At 45.9% G+C, this 18,164-nt stretch overlaps 1 protein-coding gene across 6 annotated transcripts in view; it reads left to right on the top strand.

Moving 5' to 3' along the window:
• TNS2 (tensin 2) overlaps positions 1 to 18,164 on the top strand; it is a 119,074-nt gene that overhangs the window by 61,990 nt on the left and 38,920 nt on the right. For 5 of the 6 annotated variants that reach the window (XM_028721244.2, XM_077923752.1, XM_028721245.2 and 2 more), the window contains exon 3: positions 105 to 142. In XM_028721244.2, coding sequence (XP_028577077.2) covers positions 105 to 142 — 38 coding nt within the window. Of the gene's footprint in view, positions 1 to 104; positions 143 to 7,172; positions 7,287 to 18,164 lie in introns of those variants that run through there. The other variant, XM_028721249.2, reaches the window with a different exon arrangement.

Genomic DNA, 18,164 nt, shown 5'->3' on the forward strand with positions numbered 1-18,164 from the left:
ACCATATACCTTATTGTTAATTGCACATCAGAGAGAGTCCACCTTTAAGGTTACAAGGTGTGGATCTGGAATAGCTTTTCTGAAAGTGTGTTTTTTTCTTGCAGTGTGCAAAGTGGCAAGCCACAAGAAATGTGAAGCCAAGGTAAGAGCAAAGAGGAGTTTGTTAGAAAAAATAGGGGGCACGGTGCTGTTTAGTGGCATATAATAATCACTTCAATTTGCATTCTGTGCACATAGATGCGTGTTCCTTGGGAGTTTTATAAGCCTACCCCACCCCACCCCAAAGGCCCCTTCAAGTGTGTGAAGGAGCAGCAGCAGCAGCAGCAACTCCCACAGCCCGACATTCCATTCCATTCCTTGCTATGTGTGGGTCTTGTTAGCTCAGTGCTGGCGAGTGCATGCCTCCTCTATGAGGTCACCACTCTGTCCTATGTTTTGACTGTTTGGTGTCAAAATGCCCTGTTTTAAAATGGAAACAGGGTGCCTTTGCCTGCTCTTGCGAAATGTCAGCCACCTGGGTGGAAAGATCTGAACCATTTTGGGGTTGCCGTTCCCAGTTTGAAGGATGGTATCCTCATAATCACCATTCTTTATATAGCACCAGCCATATTCATGGCGCTTTACAGAGCACAAGAGGGCAAGTCCCTGCCCTGAGGAGCTTCCAACCTGAAATTGACACACAGGAAGCAGAACCAGAAGGGGGGGTGGGCAGAGTTAAAACAAGGTAGGAATCTCTGGTTGTTTCCGTTCTATGTGCTTAGGGTTGGTTTAAGGCGAGGGTGAGGAGTCTGTGGCCCGTGGGCTAATTGTGACCCTCCAGTCGTATGGGGCTGTCAGGAATCTCCCCATGTCACACCCTTCTCTGGGCCTGCTCCCCAGCAATGCCACGTTGCAATCAGTGGCGTAGCAAAGTCAGGTGGTACCCAGTGCGGTAAATTTCTTGTCACCTGCCCCCACACTGAAATTATTAAAAGAAGGAAAAATAAGATGCTTACAGTTGCAAGTGTTATTTTCTGGTTTATTTACTTAACGTTGTGAGCATAAGCACTTAAAACCGTTTTTTCTCTAACTTTGTTCTCTGCAAATTTTGAAATCACATAATCAAAATGAATTCCTTTTGCTACTTTGTTTTCAATTGACAAGATGGCCAAGCCAGAGAGCCGAGCTTGACTCATAGTAGACCTAAGATAACTCATGATTAATTTTAGTTTTGAAAAACTCCTCTCACATGATGTCTAGCAATGTAAACCGAATTTTCGAATAACTATTCAGAGATTTGAAATAAGGCTCAAAGCAAACAGGAAATTGCCCTAAAAATGGCAATATATTCATATATTTGTGTTTACCTTTTAGGCTGTGTTCCTGTTTCAGCAATTCACATAAGCCTCTAGTAAAAATGTCATTTATGGAAATAGCAGGAGTTATATAATCGGGTCTTACTCAAAAATGTCAGGAAGCTACTTTGCAACTACTCACTTTTAACCTAGGATTGCATCCTCTGCAGGGAGATAGAGCGGCTTCAAGCCTATCTGCCTAATGACAGAACCACCTTGTGCCAGTTCATCTCACCCTCTACAGCAGCTGCACCTTGTCTTCATTGACCTGGTGCTGAAACCCACAAAGTACTTAGTACTTCAGTACTTAGCAAGTGAATATAAAGTAAAGCACCAGGGACTACCGTATTTTTTGCTCTATAAGGCTCACTTTTTCCCTCCTAAAAAGTAAGGGGAAATGTGTGTGCGTCTTATGGAGCGAATGCAGGCTGTGCAGCTATCCCAGAAGCCAGAAGAGCAAGAGGGATTGCTGCTTCCACTGCACAGCGATCCCTCTTGCTGTTCTGGCTTCTGAGATTCAGAATATTTTTTTCTTGTTTTCCTCCTCCAAAAATTAGGTGCGTCTTGTGGTATGGTGCGTCTTATAGAGCGAAAAATACGGTAATTGACAAACCCGGGGGGGGGGGGGGGAGTACTCTATACATTTACTTGAGAATTGCATGCCTAATGGTACCTGTAGCATAATTGCTTCTAATTTCTATTGCTTATGAGGATGACTTTTCTCTATACTTTTCATACACGGCTATGCTGCCTCTACAATACAATACAAAAAAGTATGAACCTGTGCCAGGTAGTGTGGAGAACCTTGACCATCAACATAATTATTCAGGGCTCGAGACCCAACTAGTCATTCAAATATTTCTCGGTAGTGGCGCCCGCCCTGTGGAACGCCCTCCCATCAGATGTCAAGGAAATAAACAACTATCTGACTTTTAAAAGACATCTGAAGGCAGCCCTGTTTGGGGAATTTTTAAATGTTTGAAGTTTTATTCTGTTTTTAGTATTCTGTTGGGAGCTAGTTTTTAAAAAATACTATTAATGACTCTATTGTTTCAATTCATTTTATGCTCCTTTACATCTATGTTTCTAGCTTTCATTTCCCTCCTCTACTCTTTCCCTGCTCCATATCATAAACCCAGATAGCATAACTGCAGAGTTTTACATATATTTATTGATTGCATAGCATGTAATTAATCTATTCACATTGTCAATTAAACTTGGCTCTGTTAGCCTATGTTTGCAACTAAGGCTGTGATCCATCTGTCCCATTCTGCTTGTCAGTGGGAGATGGAAAGCAGAGCTCACTCCATCAGCTCTGCTGTGCCAGACCTAGCCATGGCTACTCAAAAAGCAGTCCCATGTCATTCCATGAGGTTTACTCACAGTTAAATGGGGTTGGGATTACAGTATAAGACTGCAATCCTATACCCACTTACTTTGAAGCACATCCAGCTGAACTTGGATGGGAATGACTTCTGAGTAGATACTGTAAAGTAGGATCTCTCTACAATTGCAACCCTGCCTCCAGTTACTCAGGTTGTCAACCATATGTCAGGATTGCTCTGATGGTGTTTCCTGCTTGGCAGGGGGTTGGACTCGATGGCCCTTGTGGTCTCTTCCAACTCTATGATTCTATGATTCTAGGTATAGAACTCAAGCATAATTAAGGGCAGGATTGCATCCACAGCTATCACACAGAACTACCCCTGGGGATGCACACATGCCATGGTAATTTCTCTGCTCATAGAATCCTATCCTGAGAATATTAGGCTACAGTCCTACACACACTTACACGGAAGTAAATCCTATTGAACTGAATGGAATTCCTACTAAGGAAACATCTTTAAGAATGCACTAGTCGTTTCACTCAACATTAGCTGTGATGTGATCCACTTGTCCCATGGATTTCAAATGACCAAAATGTAACTTTCTCCAAATTGGGGCCACAGAACTGTCACATATTAAATGTAATTAGTACAACTTCGTGACAGGAACATTCACCTGCACATAGACACCCAACTCTACAGATCAGCCTTTCTCAACCTTGGGTTCCCAGATGTTGTTGGACCACAACACACATTATCCTAGCTAGCAGGACCAGTGGTCAGGGATGATGGAACCTAGTGGCAAGAAGCATGGGGTGGGGTGGTTGGCGAGAGCTTTAAAATAAAGAGGTGCATTTTGGCCGTCAAAGATGACAGTCCCTGTTCCACACAGAGGAGGGTTTGGGGGTGTTACAGTCTGAAGGTGGGGGGGCACGGAAGGAAAGGAATCCAATGCAAGCATGAAAATGATGGCGTTGGAACTGACCTGTTTGTGTGTGTGTTTAGAGGAGGCATGGGTGGGGGCAGAATGGAGAAGATCGAGGGGAGGAGGATCAAAGCCCTGGCAGCTCCCATTTAGTTCGGTGCGCGTTGATTAAACACGCTCCATGGTGTGTAGGAGGGAACGGCATGAATGAACAGGGGAGGAAAAGAGGAAAGGAAGGCGGCAGCAGCAGCAGCAGCAGCTGACTTGCTTTGGTGCACAGGTGCGCAAGGCTGGATGGAGGAATCACTGCCCTCCGAAGCCCCTCAGAGCAACCTCTAGGGGCAGAGCCTCCTTAAAAGGATTCTCTGGGTCCCACCAGCCTTTATTTGTGCAAAAGGGTTGGGGTTCAGCCGGCATTATGACACCCAGGGCAGACTGCACCCCACACCCCTTGGTTGTAATGCAGAATAGTGCCTCAGTGGTAGGTTTATGTTGGACTGTCCATACTTCAGTCCCACCTCCCCTTTTAGTTTTTCTGCGGTGCTTCACCAGTGTTACCACATTATTGCCATTTGGAGGGGCACTCTTGCACTATAGCACAAGACATTCGGGAAAAACTCCACCCCACCGCTGCCCAGAATATGTGCGATATAAAAATAGGTCACAGCCGGTTTCAGCAAGAAGCTATGGGACACTGCAAATGCAGCAATATTTATTTATCTGTTTCTTAAAATTTATATACCGCTTGATTGTAAAAATGAATCATGAATGCACTACAGTGGTACCTCGGGTTAAGAACTTAATTCATTCTGGAGATCCGTTCTTAACCTGAAACTGTTCCTAACCTGAGGTACCACTTTAGCTAATGGGGTCTCCCTCTGCTGCCGCCGCGTGATTTCTGTTCTCATCCTGAAGCAAAGTTCTTAACCCAAGGTACTATTTATGGGTTAGCAGAGTCTGTAACCTAAAGCGTCTGTAACCTGAAGCGTCTGTAACCCGAGGTACCACTGTATTTATTTATTTATTTTTAGTCTCAATGCCTTCACTTATTATCTTATTTTTACTTTTTTTAATATACATTTTTATTAGTTTTTACATATATTTTCCAAAGAGAACATTTCATCTCATCTCATCTTATATAACATTTTGGGTATTTTAGCCTGAGACTTCCATCAACCACGTCTAATGATTTTCAGACCTCATCTCTTAATCTTACATTTGTTATCCTAACTATTACTTTTAATATAATCCATAACTTAAAATCCATTCTCATAAATCTTTTCTGCAGTATTTCATATACGGTAGTTCTCCTTACAAAACTTCTTGTAGTCCTACAAGCATAGTTGGTTGGTTACAATTGTCTTTCAGATAACTTGTATATTTACTCCAATCTTTCAAGAATTTCTGGTCCCGCTGGTTTCAAATTCTCCCTGTCATCTTATCCAATTCTGCGTAGTCCATCAATTTCATTTGCCATCCCTCTTTGGTTGGTAGTTCTTCCTGCCTCTATTTCTGTGCCAATAATACTCACGCTGCAGTTTGTCGCATATAAAAATAGTTTTTTATCTTGTCTTTTAATGTCAGTGCCTACAATACTAAGTAAAAATGGTTCTGGGTTTTTTTATAAATGTATATTTCAACATCTTTTTCATCTCATTATAAATCATTTCCCAGAAGCCTTTTACTTTTTTACATTCCCACCACAGATGATAAAAGTGCCTTCCTTTTCCTTACATTTCCAACATTTATTACTTATTTTATACATTTTAGCTAATTTCGCTGGTGTAATATACCATCTATACATCATTTTCATTACATTTTCTTTCAAAGCACTACATGCAGTAAATTTTGTTCCTTCTTTCCATAATTTCTCCCAGTCTTTTAGCTGTATATTATAACCAAAGATGAATGCACTATTTTTAAGGCCATCTGCAGAGGCCCTTTGCCTCTCTAGACACAGTAGCACATGCTGCTTTCAGCCCCATTTCAAGCCCTGGAGCATCCCTGAGATCTGAGATGAAAAGGAAGTTGCCACGAATGGGAGATGGAGGCTTCCCCTGGCTCTGTGCTGTCCTTTTGTGACTTCTCTGTAGATGAATGTGCTCTCCAGCATGCCAGTGGAGGCTGCAGGAGTCGGGGAGTTGCTGAGGAAACACAGAGCTCTTTGCACAGGTTCTGGCTTGAGCCTGGCCAACTTCCGGAGGGAAGTGTGGGGAAAGGGTCAGAAGGCCTGACCTGAAGAAGATCTCTTTGGGGTTGCATGGCTGCTTTTGAGCATAGCTGGAGCCTTTAGTTCTATGGACAGACCTACACCTATGGAAAGAGAGAAATCTAAAAACAAAAGGGGAAAAAATTATTTTAATGATCGAGTAGAGCAAATGCAAAAATGGCAAAAGATTAAGGTTTTAATTTGGGGGTGGCAGAGCTGGCTTTAGTTTAGGAGATGAAATGGGCAGGGCAGGGCAGGGCCTTCTCTGTTGCAACACACATACACCCCAGTGGAATTAATTACGACTTGTTACTATAGATATTTAAAAAGTGATGTCAAGAGATCTCCCTCCCCTCTTTGGCTATGGTAGCAAATAGGGAACAGGGAGGGAGAGAACCCCTCTCCACTGCCCTCTGGCTCTGCAGTCTGCTGGGCAAAGCCATAAACAGCTCCTCAAAAACTGAATGGGTTAAGTTGATTTAGGAGAAGGGCTGCAGCTCAGTTGGTAGAGCATCTGCTTTGCCTGCAGAAAGTCCCGGGTTCAAGTGCACAGCGTCCCCAGGCAGGGCTGGGGCAGACGCCATCTGTATCCTGGAGGGCCACTGCCAGTCAGTGAAGGCATACTGAGCTAGATGCTGCAGTGGCAGCTTCCTATGTTCCTAAATCTTGCAGTCTTAAAAAGAAACGAAACCAAACACGTTTATTACTGACAGCATATAGAGTTCCCGCTTGGGCACCCATTCAGGCCCCGACCTGCTTAGTCTTAGCAAGGCTTCTTCATTGTGCACCTACTTTTCACTGGGGCTTCCAGTGACCTCCTTTGTGGTTAGGTCCACCTTGGCCACACTCCTGTGCACCGTTATCCAGGCATGATGAGCCCTGGAGTCGGACCCTGCCACTCCTGTGAGATCCAGACCTCTGGCCCTTTAAGCCCGCACGGGGCCGCTCTTCCAGGTTGTGTAATTATGGAGCGGAGTTTGCCTTGGACCTGGGCCAAGGGCTGCAGCTGGAGGAGAAGCCACTTAACTCCAAGCTGCTGCTGTTCTGGGACTAGTCCTCCCCCCGCTCCCCTTTTCTAAATAGCGGGATCAGTGGCCGTTTCTGCAAACACAGCTCTGCTCTCAGGAAAGACGCGACAGCGAGTGGGAGAATGCGGGGAAGGGAGCAGGACAGCTAGGAGGCTGGAGGGTTGAGCAGGCTTAGTCCCTCATCCATGGGACAGCTGGTGCCTCTGGCTTCCTCCGTGTTGCTGGTGCCTCTTTTGGGAGGCTCCCTGTTGGGCAGAGAGAGAAAGAGAGAAGAAAAGCCGGCACTGATCGCTGGATTGCAAGCAGGGAGAAGAGCTGCCGCAGCAGACCTGGTGTAGAATTGGTATCTTCCAACAGGTGGGCTGGAGGCGTGCACGGTTCTGCTAGCAGAGGTGTGTGTTCTTCCCTCGCCACAAGGGGGCAGCAGTCCCCGGAAGGAGCGCTGGTCAGTGGACACTGCTTCAGGTGAGGGATTAAGGATGAAAAGGTGGGTAGAAACCCCCATTGCGGCCGAAGGGACCACACTTATTTATTGTTATTTATTATGTTGTTATTTATTTATGCATTACATTTATTCATTTACTTGTTATGCTGTATTCATTAATTAAGCTATACACTGCCCATTGACCAGGTTTGAGCCACGATAGGTAAATGGGAGGCATTTGCTATATTCTTTTGTTTATTATGGGTGGGATTCAACTCACCAGCCCCAGGAGTGGAAGCTGCAACAGGACTTCCTTGGGGATTTTGCCCCCTGTGCAGCCCGTGCTTGGTGGGAAGGGGTGTTGAGAGAACCCCCAGAACAGCAGACGGGGGGGGGGGATTTGCTCCGTCTGGCAAGCTGAAACGTTTGCCCTGATGGAACGATTGTCACAAAGCTGCCTTGAATTCCTCCCTGTGTTTATATCCTGCCGTTCCTCGGGGTGACCCAAGACGACATTTGTGGTTCTTCCATGACCCCTCTTTGTCGCATCCTCGCAATAACCCTGAGAGATGGGTTAGGCTGAGAGAGAGAGTGTGTGTGTCACAGGGCCAAGGTCTCTCAGCGAGCTTTGTGGCTGAGAAGAGGTGTGAACCTGGGTCTCCAGAGTCCTAGCTCAATGCTCAAACCACTGCACCATCTTGGGCACCAGATGCTGGGGACAAGCAAGGAGAGAAGGCCACTCTTGCCTTCATGGCCTGTGGCCTTCCAGATATGTCTGTCTACTGCTGGAGACAGATTGATGGACTAGGTGAACTTTGGTTTGGATTCAATAAGGGAGTCCTAACATTAGTATTCATAAGGTGCAGGGCAGTTTACAACCACAGTGTACATTGGGTTGGATCCAGACTTTGCCTCCTGTGAAAGCAAGGGCACTTTCCAGTCACGGAAGAATCTTACTGGCAGAACATGGAAGGGGCTGATTTTTGTTGAATCTCTTCTCCTGAAGCCTGCTTTTTCTCCTGAAATTTGGCTTTGGAGGGCGGAGGGGGGGTGGCCCTAGAGAGTGTGGGTCTCCCCCCTTTTTTTTCTTTCTTTCTTTCTCTCTCTCTCTCTCTCTCTCTCTCTCTCTTTCTTTCTTTCTTTTGGAGGAGAAGACATTCTCAGCTGCTCGGAAGCAACCTCTGTTTCCCCCTCCTATGTTGCTGGCCTGTAGCTCCAGCCTCCATGGCCGACAGTCAAGGTTGATGCAAGTCATAACCCAACATTTGGACAGCACCAAGTTGCGGGAGGTTGTTCTAAGCAGAACCTGAGAAGTGGGGCATGAAATGCATAGCTCTTGAAAAGAAAAGTTTGTAAGTTTTTGCCTCTGCTGTTTATTTGGAGTCTCTCCTTCTCCTCTCTTTAAGTTGCCCAAGATTTCCCAGCGGCATATGGCTTAGATCTTGCGTGACTCGTCCAGAGCAATTTGTTCTGCAGCCTCCTCCCTGGAATCTCTCCCCCTCCGCTGCTCCCCTGGTGGGGAGAGTTTCATCCTTGGACTTTGGCTGGCGGGAGGCCATTCAGGGGAGGCATCAGGGACACTAAGAAGGCTGCCCTCAAATCCCTTTGGTGGGCTTTCCTCGCACACAGGGCCTGACAGATTAACGTACTTGGAGGTGGTGTGGATTTCCACCCCTCCTGCAAGCCACAATGCCCTTTTTGTCTTCCCTTATGTAATGTTTTGCCCTCCCCTAGAGCGAGTGGATTGGCTTGCATCCAAAAGTCATCTGGAACGGCTTTGCTCATGAGAGGTACCGCCTTGCCGGATCAGACCAAAAGCTGCATCTAGTCCAGGATTCAGTCTCTGTCAGCCTCTGGAGAGGGGGAGCAGAGTGGGTGGGGCACATTTTTTGAATGCTTCCCTAGCTAGCGAAAACAAAAACTCCCTACCAGTAGAAAAGCAGTGCATCAGGAAGATGGGATCAAGCTCAGCCTGCTCCTTCCTGCGCTGATTTTCTGCATGCAGGGAGGTTTTTGTTTTAATTAACTTACTTTAATTTAAAATACTCACTTAAGCCTTCCCATCACAGCTTACTAGAGGTGATTTAAAGAAAAAGAAAATACACTTCAACAGGAAAATGGCCACAACTTAAAACTCAGCTTGCAGTTTTTCAATTGAAACCATCAATTAACTAATTAAAGGTCCTTTTAAAAAGTTGATAAAGATGGGGCTATAGGTACTTCTTTCAGGGGAGAGTTCCAAGAATTCAAGGCCACTATGGCAAAGGGTGGGACACGGATGGCGCTGAGGGTTAAACCACAGAGCCTAGGACTTGCCAATCAGAAGGTTGGCGGTTCGAATCCCCGCAATGGGGTGAGCTCCCATTGCTCGGTCCCAGCTCCTGCCAACCTAGCAGTTCGAAAGCACGTCAAAATGCAAGTAGATAAATAGATACCGCTCTGGCGGGAAGGTAAACGGCGTTTCTGTGCGCTGCGCTGGTTCCCCAGAAGCGGCTTACTCATGCTGGCCACATGACCTGGAAGCTGTACGCCGGCTCCCTCGGCCAATAAAGCAAGATGAGTGCTGCAACCCCAGAGTCATCCGTGACTGGACCTAATGGTCAGGGGTCCCTTTACCTTTATGGCAAAGATCCTGTGGCTCATGCCTTTCAGCCTGACGGAGGGATTGAAAGCAGAGCCTCAGAAGCCACCTCAAGGCCTGGGCAGGTTCACGTGGCTGCAAGCCGTCCTTCAAGCAACCTGTTTCCAAACCCTTTATGCCAAGGGCAGGGAAACTTTCAGCCCAAGGGCCACGTGTCAGTGGTGGGCGGAGCAGGGGTGCAAATTTTACCTTTGTCCAGTAGGCATGCTCTCACACACCCCTCTCTGTCCAGGCAGACTAAGGGCATTTTCAGAGTCCCAGGTCATGTTCCAGCCAACCAAAAACACTTGGGCCAGTGACGGGTGTAGCCTGGGAAGCATTCTGAGAGCCAGCTAGAGTGGCCTCAAGGTCCACATTTGGGCCCCAGGCCTGAGGTTCCCCTCCCCAAGTTTATGGCTTCAAAGAGGGAGCCTAGAGCTTTCAATCAAACCTTTTATATTCCTTTAATGTAGGGGAGCATCAAAAATGTGATCCCTTGCAACCTCCCCAGTATCACCTCCTTCATGCATAGGTCCTTAGGCATAGGGAAGGCTGAGATCCAAGGCAGTCCAGGTTTGAAGACTGGTGCATAAATGGACCTGGCTAAGCTCCTTTCCTGCTCTGTGCTTCACACACACACACACACACACACACACACACACACACACACACACCCCGCTGCTGCCTGTGGCATCTGGAAGGAGGGGAGTACAAAGCCCCCACCCCTCCAAGCTCAGAGGCCTGTCTATCCTTTGCAGATGTGCCATAAAAATGCAATGTCTTCCTTTTGCTAAGAAGCAGCCCAGCTCATCCGGCTGTGAGGCCTGCTAGCTGTGCAGTTGGCCTGTTGAGATGTACAGCCTAGACTTCCTCCTAGAGTTTCCCACATCCTGGCGACCTCCCCTCTGCCTCCCATGGGCTGGTCCAGATGTTTTCCCAGGCCAGGGCTTGCTGGAGGGATCAAGCCAGAGGGCTTGGGAGGGGGAGGCAAGAAGCTTCCTCCAGAACAACACACACACACAAACACACACACACACACACACATCTGCTCCACATCCCAAAAGTTTCCCACAACCGAACCGCAGGAGAACATTAAAGATTGGAGGCTGTTTGTGTCTGAGAGAGGGCATGGGTATGTGGGGCAGGGTGTGGCGATGAGATGAAATGGGGCATGAGTAGTAGAGAGAACCCCAGACTAAAGACCCAAGTGCATTTGCAGAAAGTGGGAGAAAACTGGAATATGAGTAGAGAGATTAGTAAATTGATGGTGAATTATCCTGAGTTCTTTTCGACTACTCAGGATACCACATCCCTTTAATCTGCTTCCAGTGGGTCAATGCATGCATTAATTGTGTCCTTTTGAAACTGCAATACTGAGGTTTCAATCTCATGCACGCATGCTTGGGATCAAGGGTGCTGACTTGCCCCCCACATTGCGGAGGCCCGGCGTCATGTGATGTCATATGCACATCATGCACAATTGGGGGTGTGAACCAGGCGTTTACTAGCCTGCTGGCCCACACATTTCTCTGTTAAAAATGATGTGTGGCTGAAAGCAAAGACACACTTTTAAAAAAGCTTTGGATACTAGGAAGCTATTTCCGGCCATCTTGGTGATGACTATTTATAGGTTTGCCTGTGAGTAAAAATTACATTTGGTGGACTTCGTTCTGAGGGCCAAATTAGACATGACATGCCCAACGTTTTCCCCTCCATGGCTAATCATAGTTCCAAAGTATGTGTGTGTGATTTGGATCTGGGCCATGGCAGGGGAGCAAGCATTCGATGATCCCCTCATGCCCTCCTCCATTATAGTGATCTAACCCTGTGGCTGCTTTTAGCAATCAAAAAAGGTAACTGGAGATGCATTCCTGTGTCTCTGCTGTTAATTTCTCCCCCTTCTATGCCTACATGTATTCTTATTAGTAGTAGCATTTGGTGGTATTCAGCTCCTGTGTCGCATTAGTGCAAGGATTTCCATATGGGACTCCCCCCACTTCCCCCACATGTACCCCAGAAACACCTAGGACAGATTTAAGGGGAGAACAGGAAGGAGAGGGAGAGAATATTCTATTGCACAAACAGAAATCCTTGTTCTGACAGAATGTTCACCTAGCACTGTATTTAATGTATTTTTAATCTTTTGTTGGAAGCTGACCAGAGTGGCAGGGGAAACCCAGCCAGATGGGTGGGGTAGAAATAATAAATTATTATCATATTATTATTATTATTATTATTATTATTATTATTATTATTATTATGTTGGATACTTAGAATCATAGAATTTGAGGAAAGGGCCCAAAGCCTACCCCCTGCAATGCGGGAATTGCAACTAAGGAACCCCTAACAGATGCCCATCTAAGTTGTTGTTATTGTTATTAGTATTGAATCACTTTTCACATAAATCCCAATCCTATAATAAAAACAAAGTAGAACAGTTTGAAAAACGATGCAAATAATTACCCAAAGCAGAGACCTAAAAAAAATTGTTCAATTGTTCCTGGAAATGTGTCTGTCAAATCTGAAGAGGAATGCTCTTCCACAAAATGGGCACCCAAACTGAAAGCCTTGCTCCAAGTTGATGTGGAGCGCCTGATGGAGTCAAGTTCCTGAAAGCTTTTCCTTAAGTTGGGGCTTATCCACACTTCCTCTCGTTCTGCTGGGAGAAATCGCTCTTTGAGCTCAGCTGGAGCAAATGACAAATTGATTGCCTTTTGTTCCGATCTATCGCTAAGAGTGGGTTTTAACTTGGAAAGGAAGGGGGCAAGGGGTAGACCACTTGGACCTGTGTCTAGAAAGCGCTTTCCAGGCATGACACAAGCAGAAGTTTGGATGAGCCCTTAGTCTTTTAAGCTGCTACAAGATTCTCTTTGTTTTGACTATTAAGCTTTTCTCCTGTTTCCCACTCTTGACTTCACTCCCCATCAACAATGGTGTAAAACATTATTTCAGAAGCTGTGGGGAAGGGAAAGAGGGGCGGATTATGAGTCATTGAGTCCTAGGTCTCTTATTCCAAGTCATAATCTTACCCCTTTTTTCAGCCTCTGAAGCAGTAGATGACTGTAAGAGAGCAAGGGTGGGGAACTGGATCATGGTGGAGGGCCCAATCCTTCCCTTCCTCCCTCTCTCCCCCTGTAGGCCAAGTTTGACAGTTGGTAGCAGTCACCTAAATGATAAAATTCCACAAGAATGCAGCAAATACATAAAAATCCAAAAACCACATTCATTCCATCAGTGCAAAGAATGTGCAACAGAACTTTTCCTCACTCTCCTCCGCTTGCCTGCACCCTGTACCTTCCTCAAATCTGCTCAGGAAGGTTGTGGAGGGGAACTCAGAGAAGATTAAGTGTGTGCGATGGGAAAACTCCATTGCACAAGCATAAACCCTTGCTCTAACTGAACAACTTTTACTTAGAGCTACATTGGATTCAACCCATAATTCACAGCCCTGTAATTTCTGTAATTGGGATTTGAAAGTGATAGGACTACGCTATTCAACTCTGGTTCCATTTTTAATGTTAACCCAGCTGTGAACCACCAAGAGGGTGCACAATCAGCTGTATAATTTTATCCCACCAGGTAGGTGTGTCCTACCCCCAGGATTCGAGATGCCTGCTCAGCCACAAAACAAAATCTCTATATTCAAAACTCCCAAGCTTTGCTTCAAGAGGCAATTTAGATGAAGGATAGGGAGAAAGGGTGGGGAATGCTCTTTCTGCCCCAAAAGGCAAGTCATTCAGAGGGCAACAGCTGGCAGGTCACAAGGACCTGATTAGATTCAAAATGCTTATGGATTGTTTTTTGGAGCGCTAATAACAATCTGGCAAATTAAACTGTCCCCCCAACTCCCCCAGGCTTCAGAAGAGAAGATATTCTCCACCCCACTTGGTGTTTGTTTGTTTCTTTAATTAAAGGCACAGGTCACAAAAGAATACCCTGCATCATGTGCAACAGGCCCCTCTTTTGTCTGTTTACTTAATTGCACCCTTGTTCACGCACAGTGTAATTTCAGTTGTGTTGATCGTTGGTTTGACAAAGGCACTCTGACCTGCCGCTTTGCACCACATGATGGGACAGAGGCAGGAGCTGCAACTCGCTTTGACACCCAGACAAAACTGCTTGGTTTGATTGAGCCCCACAGCTTCCAGGTCTGAAAAAAACATAGGACCCATTGAGGCAATGTGTTTTGCATTTAAAAATAAAAATCTCATGAACTCAGTGGATAGAGCACGAGACTCTTAATCTCAGGGCTGTGGGTCTGAGCCCTAGAAAGATTCCCGCTTTGCAGGGGGTTGGACTAGATGACCCTCGGGGTTCCTTCCGACTTGACAGTTCCATTATTAGTATCATAGAATTGTAGGGTTGGAAGGAACCCTGAGGGTCTTCTAGTCCAGCCCCCTGAAATACCTCTTCCTCTTGCGCAGCACATTCTTGTGCAGAGGGATCAGTTTTGTCCTGCAAAGGAGACTTGGCTCTTCCTGCCAACAACCGGAATCTTTGCCTGATGTTAGTTTGGAAGTTGCTTTGGAAGTTCGATTGCAGTGCAACACGGGAGCGTCTGACTCTTACCTACCTAGTTTTCATGATGTAGCCCAGGAACAGAAATAAACTCTTCTTAGTATGGAGTGTGACGAAGATGGGAGCAGGGAAGAGTCTGTTTTTGTAAGGGAGCTTCTTAAGGAAGGATGATGGGCTCCAACATGTAAGCACAGGGTTCATGTGCGTAGTGGTAAAATCACCCTCCCCTTCCCCCCAAATGCAGCCGTTCCTTTCCTGTGTGTGACTCATGGAAAGACGTTACACATGTACACAAGGATCCCAGCTCCTGTTTGTCTAGGAAGGAAGGGGAATTCTTTTTCTGTCAAAGCCACGTTGCTTATGGGGGCAATCTGTTGGGGGCTGCTAAGTTTATGTGGGGGTGACTGAATCCAGCAGTGGGCACAACCATAGCCCAAAGTGAGCCTGCCCCCCTACTTTTCTTTTTCCTGACATCTCCTGTGCCCCCCCCTCTCTCTCACACACACAGAGTTTCTGACACCCGCTTCGTTCTCCCCATCCCAAGGGCTTCCTGCCTTTGGTATTTTGAAATTAGGTTGGAAGCTCAAGAGTCTGATCTGATTCTACATCATTTTGATGATTTCATCACTAAGTGATTAATGATATGCTGTCATGAAGGGGGCAGCTGCATAAGGAAAAATAGCTAAGGGGTATTTACAGTACATGTTGAAAGGGACGTGGGTGGCACTGCGGTCTAAATCACTGAGCCTCTTGGGCTTGCCCATTAGAAGGTCAGCAGTTCAAATCCCTGCGACGAGGTGAGCTCCAGTTGCTCGGTCCCTGCTCCTGCCAACCTAGCAGCTCGAAAGCACATCAAAGTGCAAGTAGATAAATAGGTACCACTCCGGTGGGAAGGTAAACGGCATTTCCGTGCACTGCTCTGGTTTCACCAGAAGCGGCTTAGTCATGCTGGCCACATGACCCGGAAAAACTGTCTGCAGACAAACACCGGCTCCCTTGGCCTGTAAAGCGAGATGAGCACGCAACCCCAGAGTCATTCATGACTGGACTTAACTGTCAAGGGTCCTTTACATTTTTATTTACATGTTTCAACTCCAAAACTCAGTGCTCATACTAAAATTCGCAAGTTTAACAAAATGAACACACATAAGCCTATCCCTTCTGACAGTTCTGAACCTGGTCCTTAAAACTTTGCAGAACCTGTTTGGAACTTACAGCAAAGCATGGCATTGTGGAGGGTGGAAAGGTTAAAATGAAAAGGCTGTGAGAGATGAGGTGGTGGCTCTCCCTTGCACGACACGAAGACTTTTCCTGCTACACACAACCTACGTATTACTCAAACAAGTCTTCAGAAGGAAGAGATCTAGGAACTTTCTTATATGATCCCATGGCAAAAGCTTGAGAATTTTAAGACTTCAAATGCTGTGACAGAATCTGTACAAAATTCTATATAGATGGTGTTTCATCTGCCTGTTTCGATTAGCAACTTGATTCAGTTTTGGAGATTATTCGTTGCTGATTTTACGAATGATGCTTACAGAACCTGTTGGTTGAATTGTTCTTTGGGAGTTTCAAGGCTCTACTTTTTTTCAGTTGCAGTTTACATACCCTTATTTTAATATGAAAGATGCCTTGGGTGAATTTTGATTTGGAGAGGTGGCAAATAAATGATTTAAAATAACTATAATAAATAAATGTGCTTGTTGTGTAAAGCAGGGATGTGGCCTAACCTTCTTTGGACTGAGGGCTGCAATCCCCCTTGGCCAACTGGAGGGGGGGCTGCCAGGAGTGGGCATGACCCAAAGTAGGCGTGGCCACACTTATCCTCCTCCGCCCCCCCCCCCCATGACGCAGCCTCTGCTCCGCAGCTGATTGCTGCTGTACAGCTGAGGAGGGAAGTTGGTGTCTGCTCCTTGCTCATCAAATGATCACTTTGATTACTTGGGAGGGGAGCAAATTGCATCCCCATCAGGTAGGGGTGACAGGATCCCTCTGTTTCTCATTTCCTCATCTTAAAAATACATATCCTCATGAAAATTCCTCAGCATTTTGGTGCAAATTTCCTCTAAACACATTTTTTGTCTGCAGTTTGTACACATTTTTGCAAGCAATTTCTCCTAACATAATGTTTTTGTATGATATTGTCAATCTGTTAATTTTTATACACATTTTCCCTTAATATATGTATATTTGTAAATATTAGTTGATTAGAGCACTAAATCGCAAAATCCAGTTAAGTGTGAATTTTGAAGGATGGCTGTGTATCTGTTCTTATATTGTTTCAGGAAGTCCAATTTTGATAAATTCAACTTTAAATGCAAACTGAGATGAATTTCTCCCCATCCCTACCATCAAGGCAACCTCTCTCCCAAACCCCCAATCATACCTTCTTTTTTCGTTTTGCTGCCACTGCCAAATGATGGGGAATTTGGGGACCAGCAAAATTTTCTTGATCAGGCCTCCCGGACAGGGGTTGGGTACCCCTGCAATAAGGAAGCAATATTTCTGAATAATATCTGGTTTGAATCCATCTAGCAGCCAAATCCATCAAAGAATGTTGGAAAATCAAGCTGAAAAAAAGCAATCTCTAAAAATTGCTCTTAGTTAGAGTGGTATGTCTAATATTAAAACAAATTTCATTTGGGGAGGTTTAATGGTATAGGGCACATGGTCCCTCTTTCTCTCCTCAGGATGTTAAATAAAACCTTCCCTGTTTTCTGCTTCAAAGGGCATTTTACATGAAAGGAAAGGAGAAACAGAATCTTCCTATTTACAGGAATTGGCCATTTATGTACATCTCTTAATGTTTGGCGTTCTTATTAGGAAAGCAAATGAACCCTCTCAGTAGAAGTGTTTGCTTAGCTCACAAATATCCTACTTAGAACTTCAAAAAAATGTAGCATTATCCTATTTCAGGTTCACATTTTGATTTTTGTACGCCCTTATAAACATGTCTCTGGAGCAGTCTCTGGGGCCTGGGGGGGGGGGGGAGCGGGGAAAGTGGCAGGCAAGGAGAGCATTAAGCATACTGATGTTTCTCTGTTCCAAATTCCCCCCCCCCCCGAAACAGCTTTTTTCTAACAAAGTACCACGGGCACTCAGGAGTATATTTGTCTGTCTTGTTTAGCTCTACTCTGATGTTCAGTTTTTATTTGTTCAAGGACACATACATGCACATTCATGGTTGCGCGTGTTGAGTGAAAGCCAGCAGTTGAACAAATATTAATAAATTCCGACTCAATTATTTGTTGCTGGTAACATCCATGAAGGAGCAAGGCGAGCCCCTTGCTGACGTGGCCTCATCCCTTAGATCAGGCTGCCAGGGGAGGTGGGGGTTCTCTGTCTCCAGAACCTGTAGAAGATGAAGGAGACGGCACTTGGTCCCTCCCTCTTCTCTCATAGGTCACCCAGGGATGCAGAGGCAGCTTCACCAGGTGAGATGGGAGAGCGGCAGGGCTGAATAGCCTCCCTGTGCTTCCCTCCTGGATGTGGGGTGCAGCCTGTTTACATTTCTCTATATATAGCAGAGCCCCCACCGCTGTGTCGCCCGCTCTGCCTCCCAGCCGTGATGAATTGCTGCCTATGTGTGCGCCGTCATTGGAAGGGCCCAGCCCAGGCCAAAGCAAACACCCTGATGGGAAAAAGAGGCAGATCCTGCCGCCTCGTAGAGAGGCAGTCCGAGGAGCTGAGCAAGAGTCTTTCTCCACTCCCCCCACTCCTGAGCATGGAGAGAGGAAGGGGTGGTTTGGTCCTTGCAAAGCCCTGTTTGTGGGGATGCTGG

This window comes from Podarcis muralis, chromosome 2 (assembly GCF_964188315.1).
Source record: "Podarcis muralis chromosome 2, rPodMur119.hap1.1, whole genome shotgun sequence".
NCBI classification, from domain to species: domain Eukaryota; kingdom Metazoa; phylum Chordata; class Lepidosauria; order Squamata; family Lacertidae; genus Podarcis; species Podarcis muralis.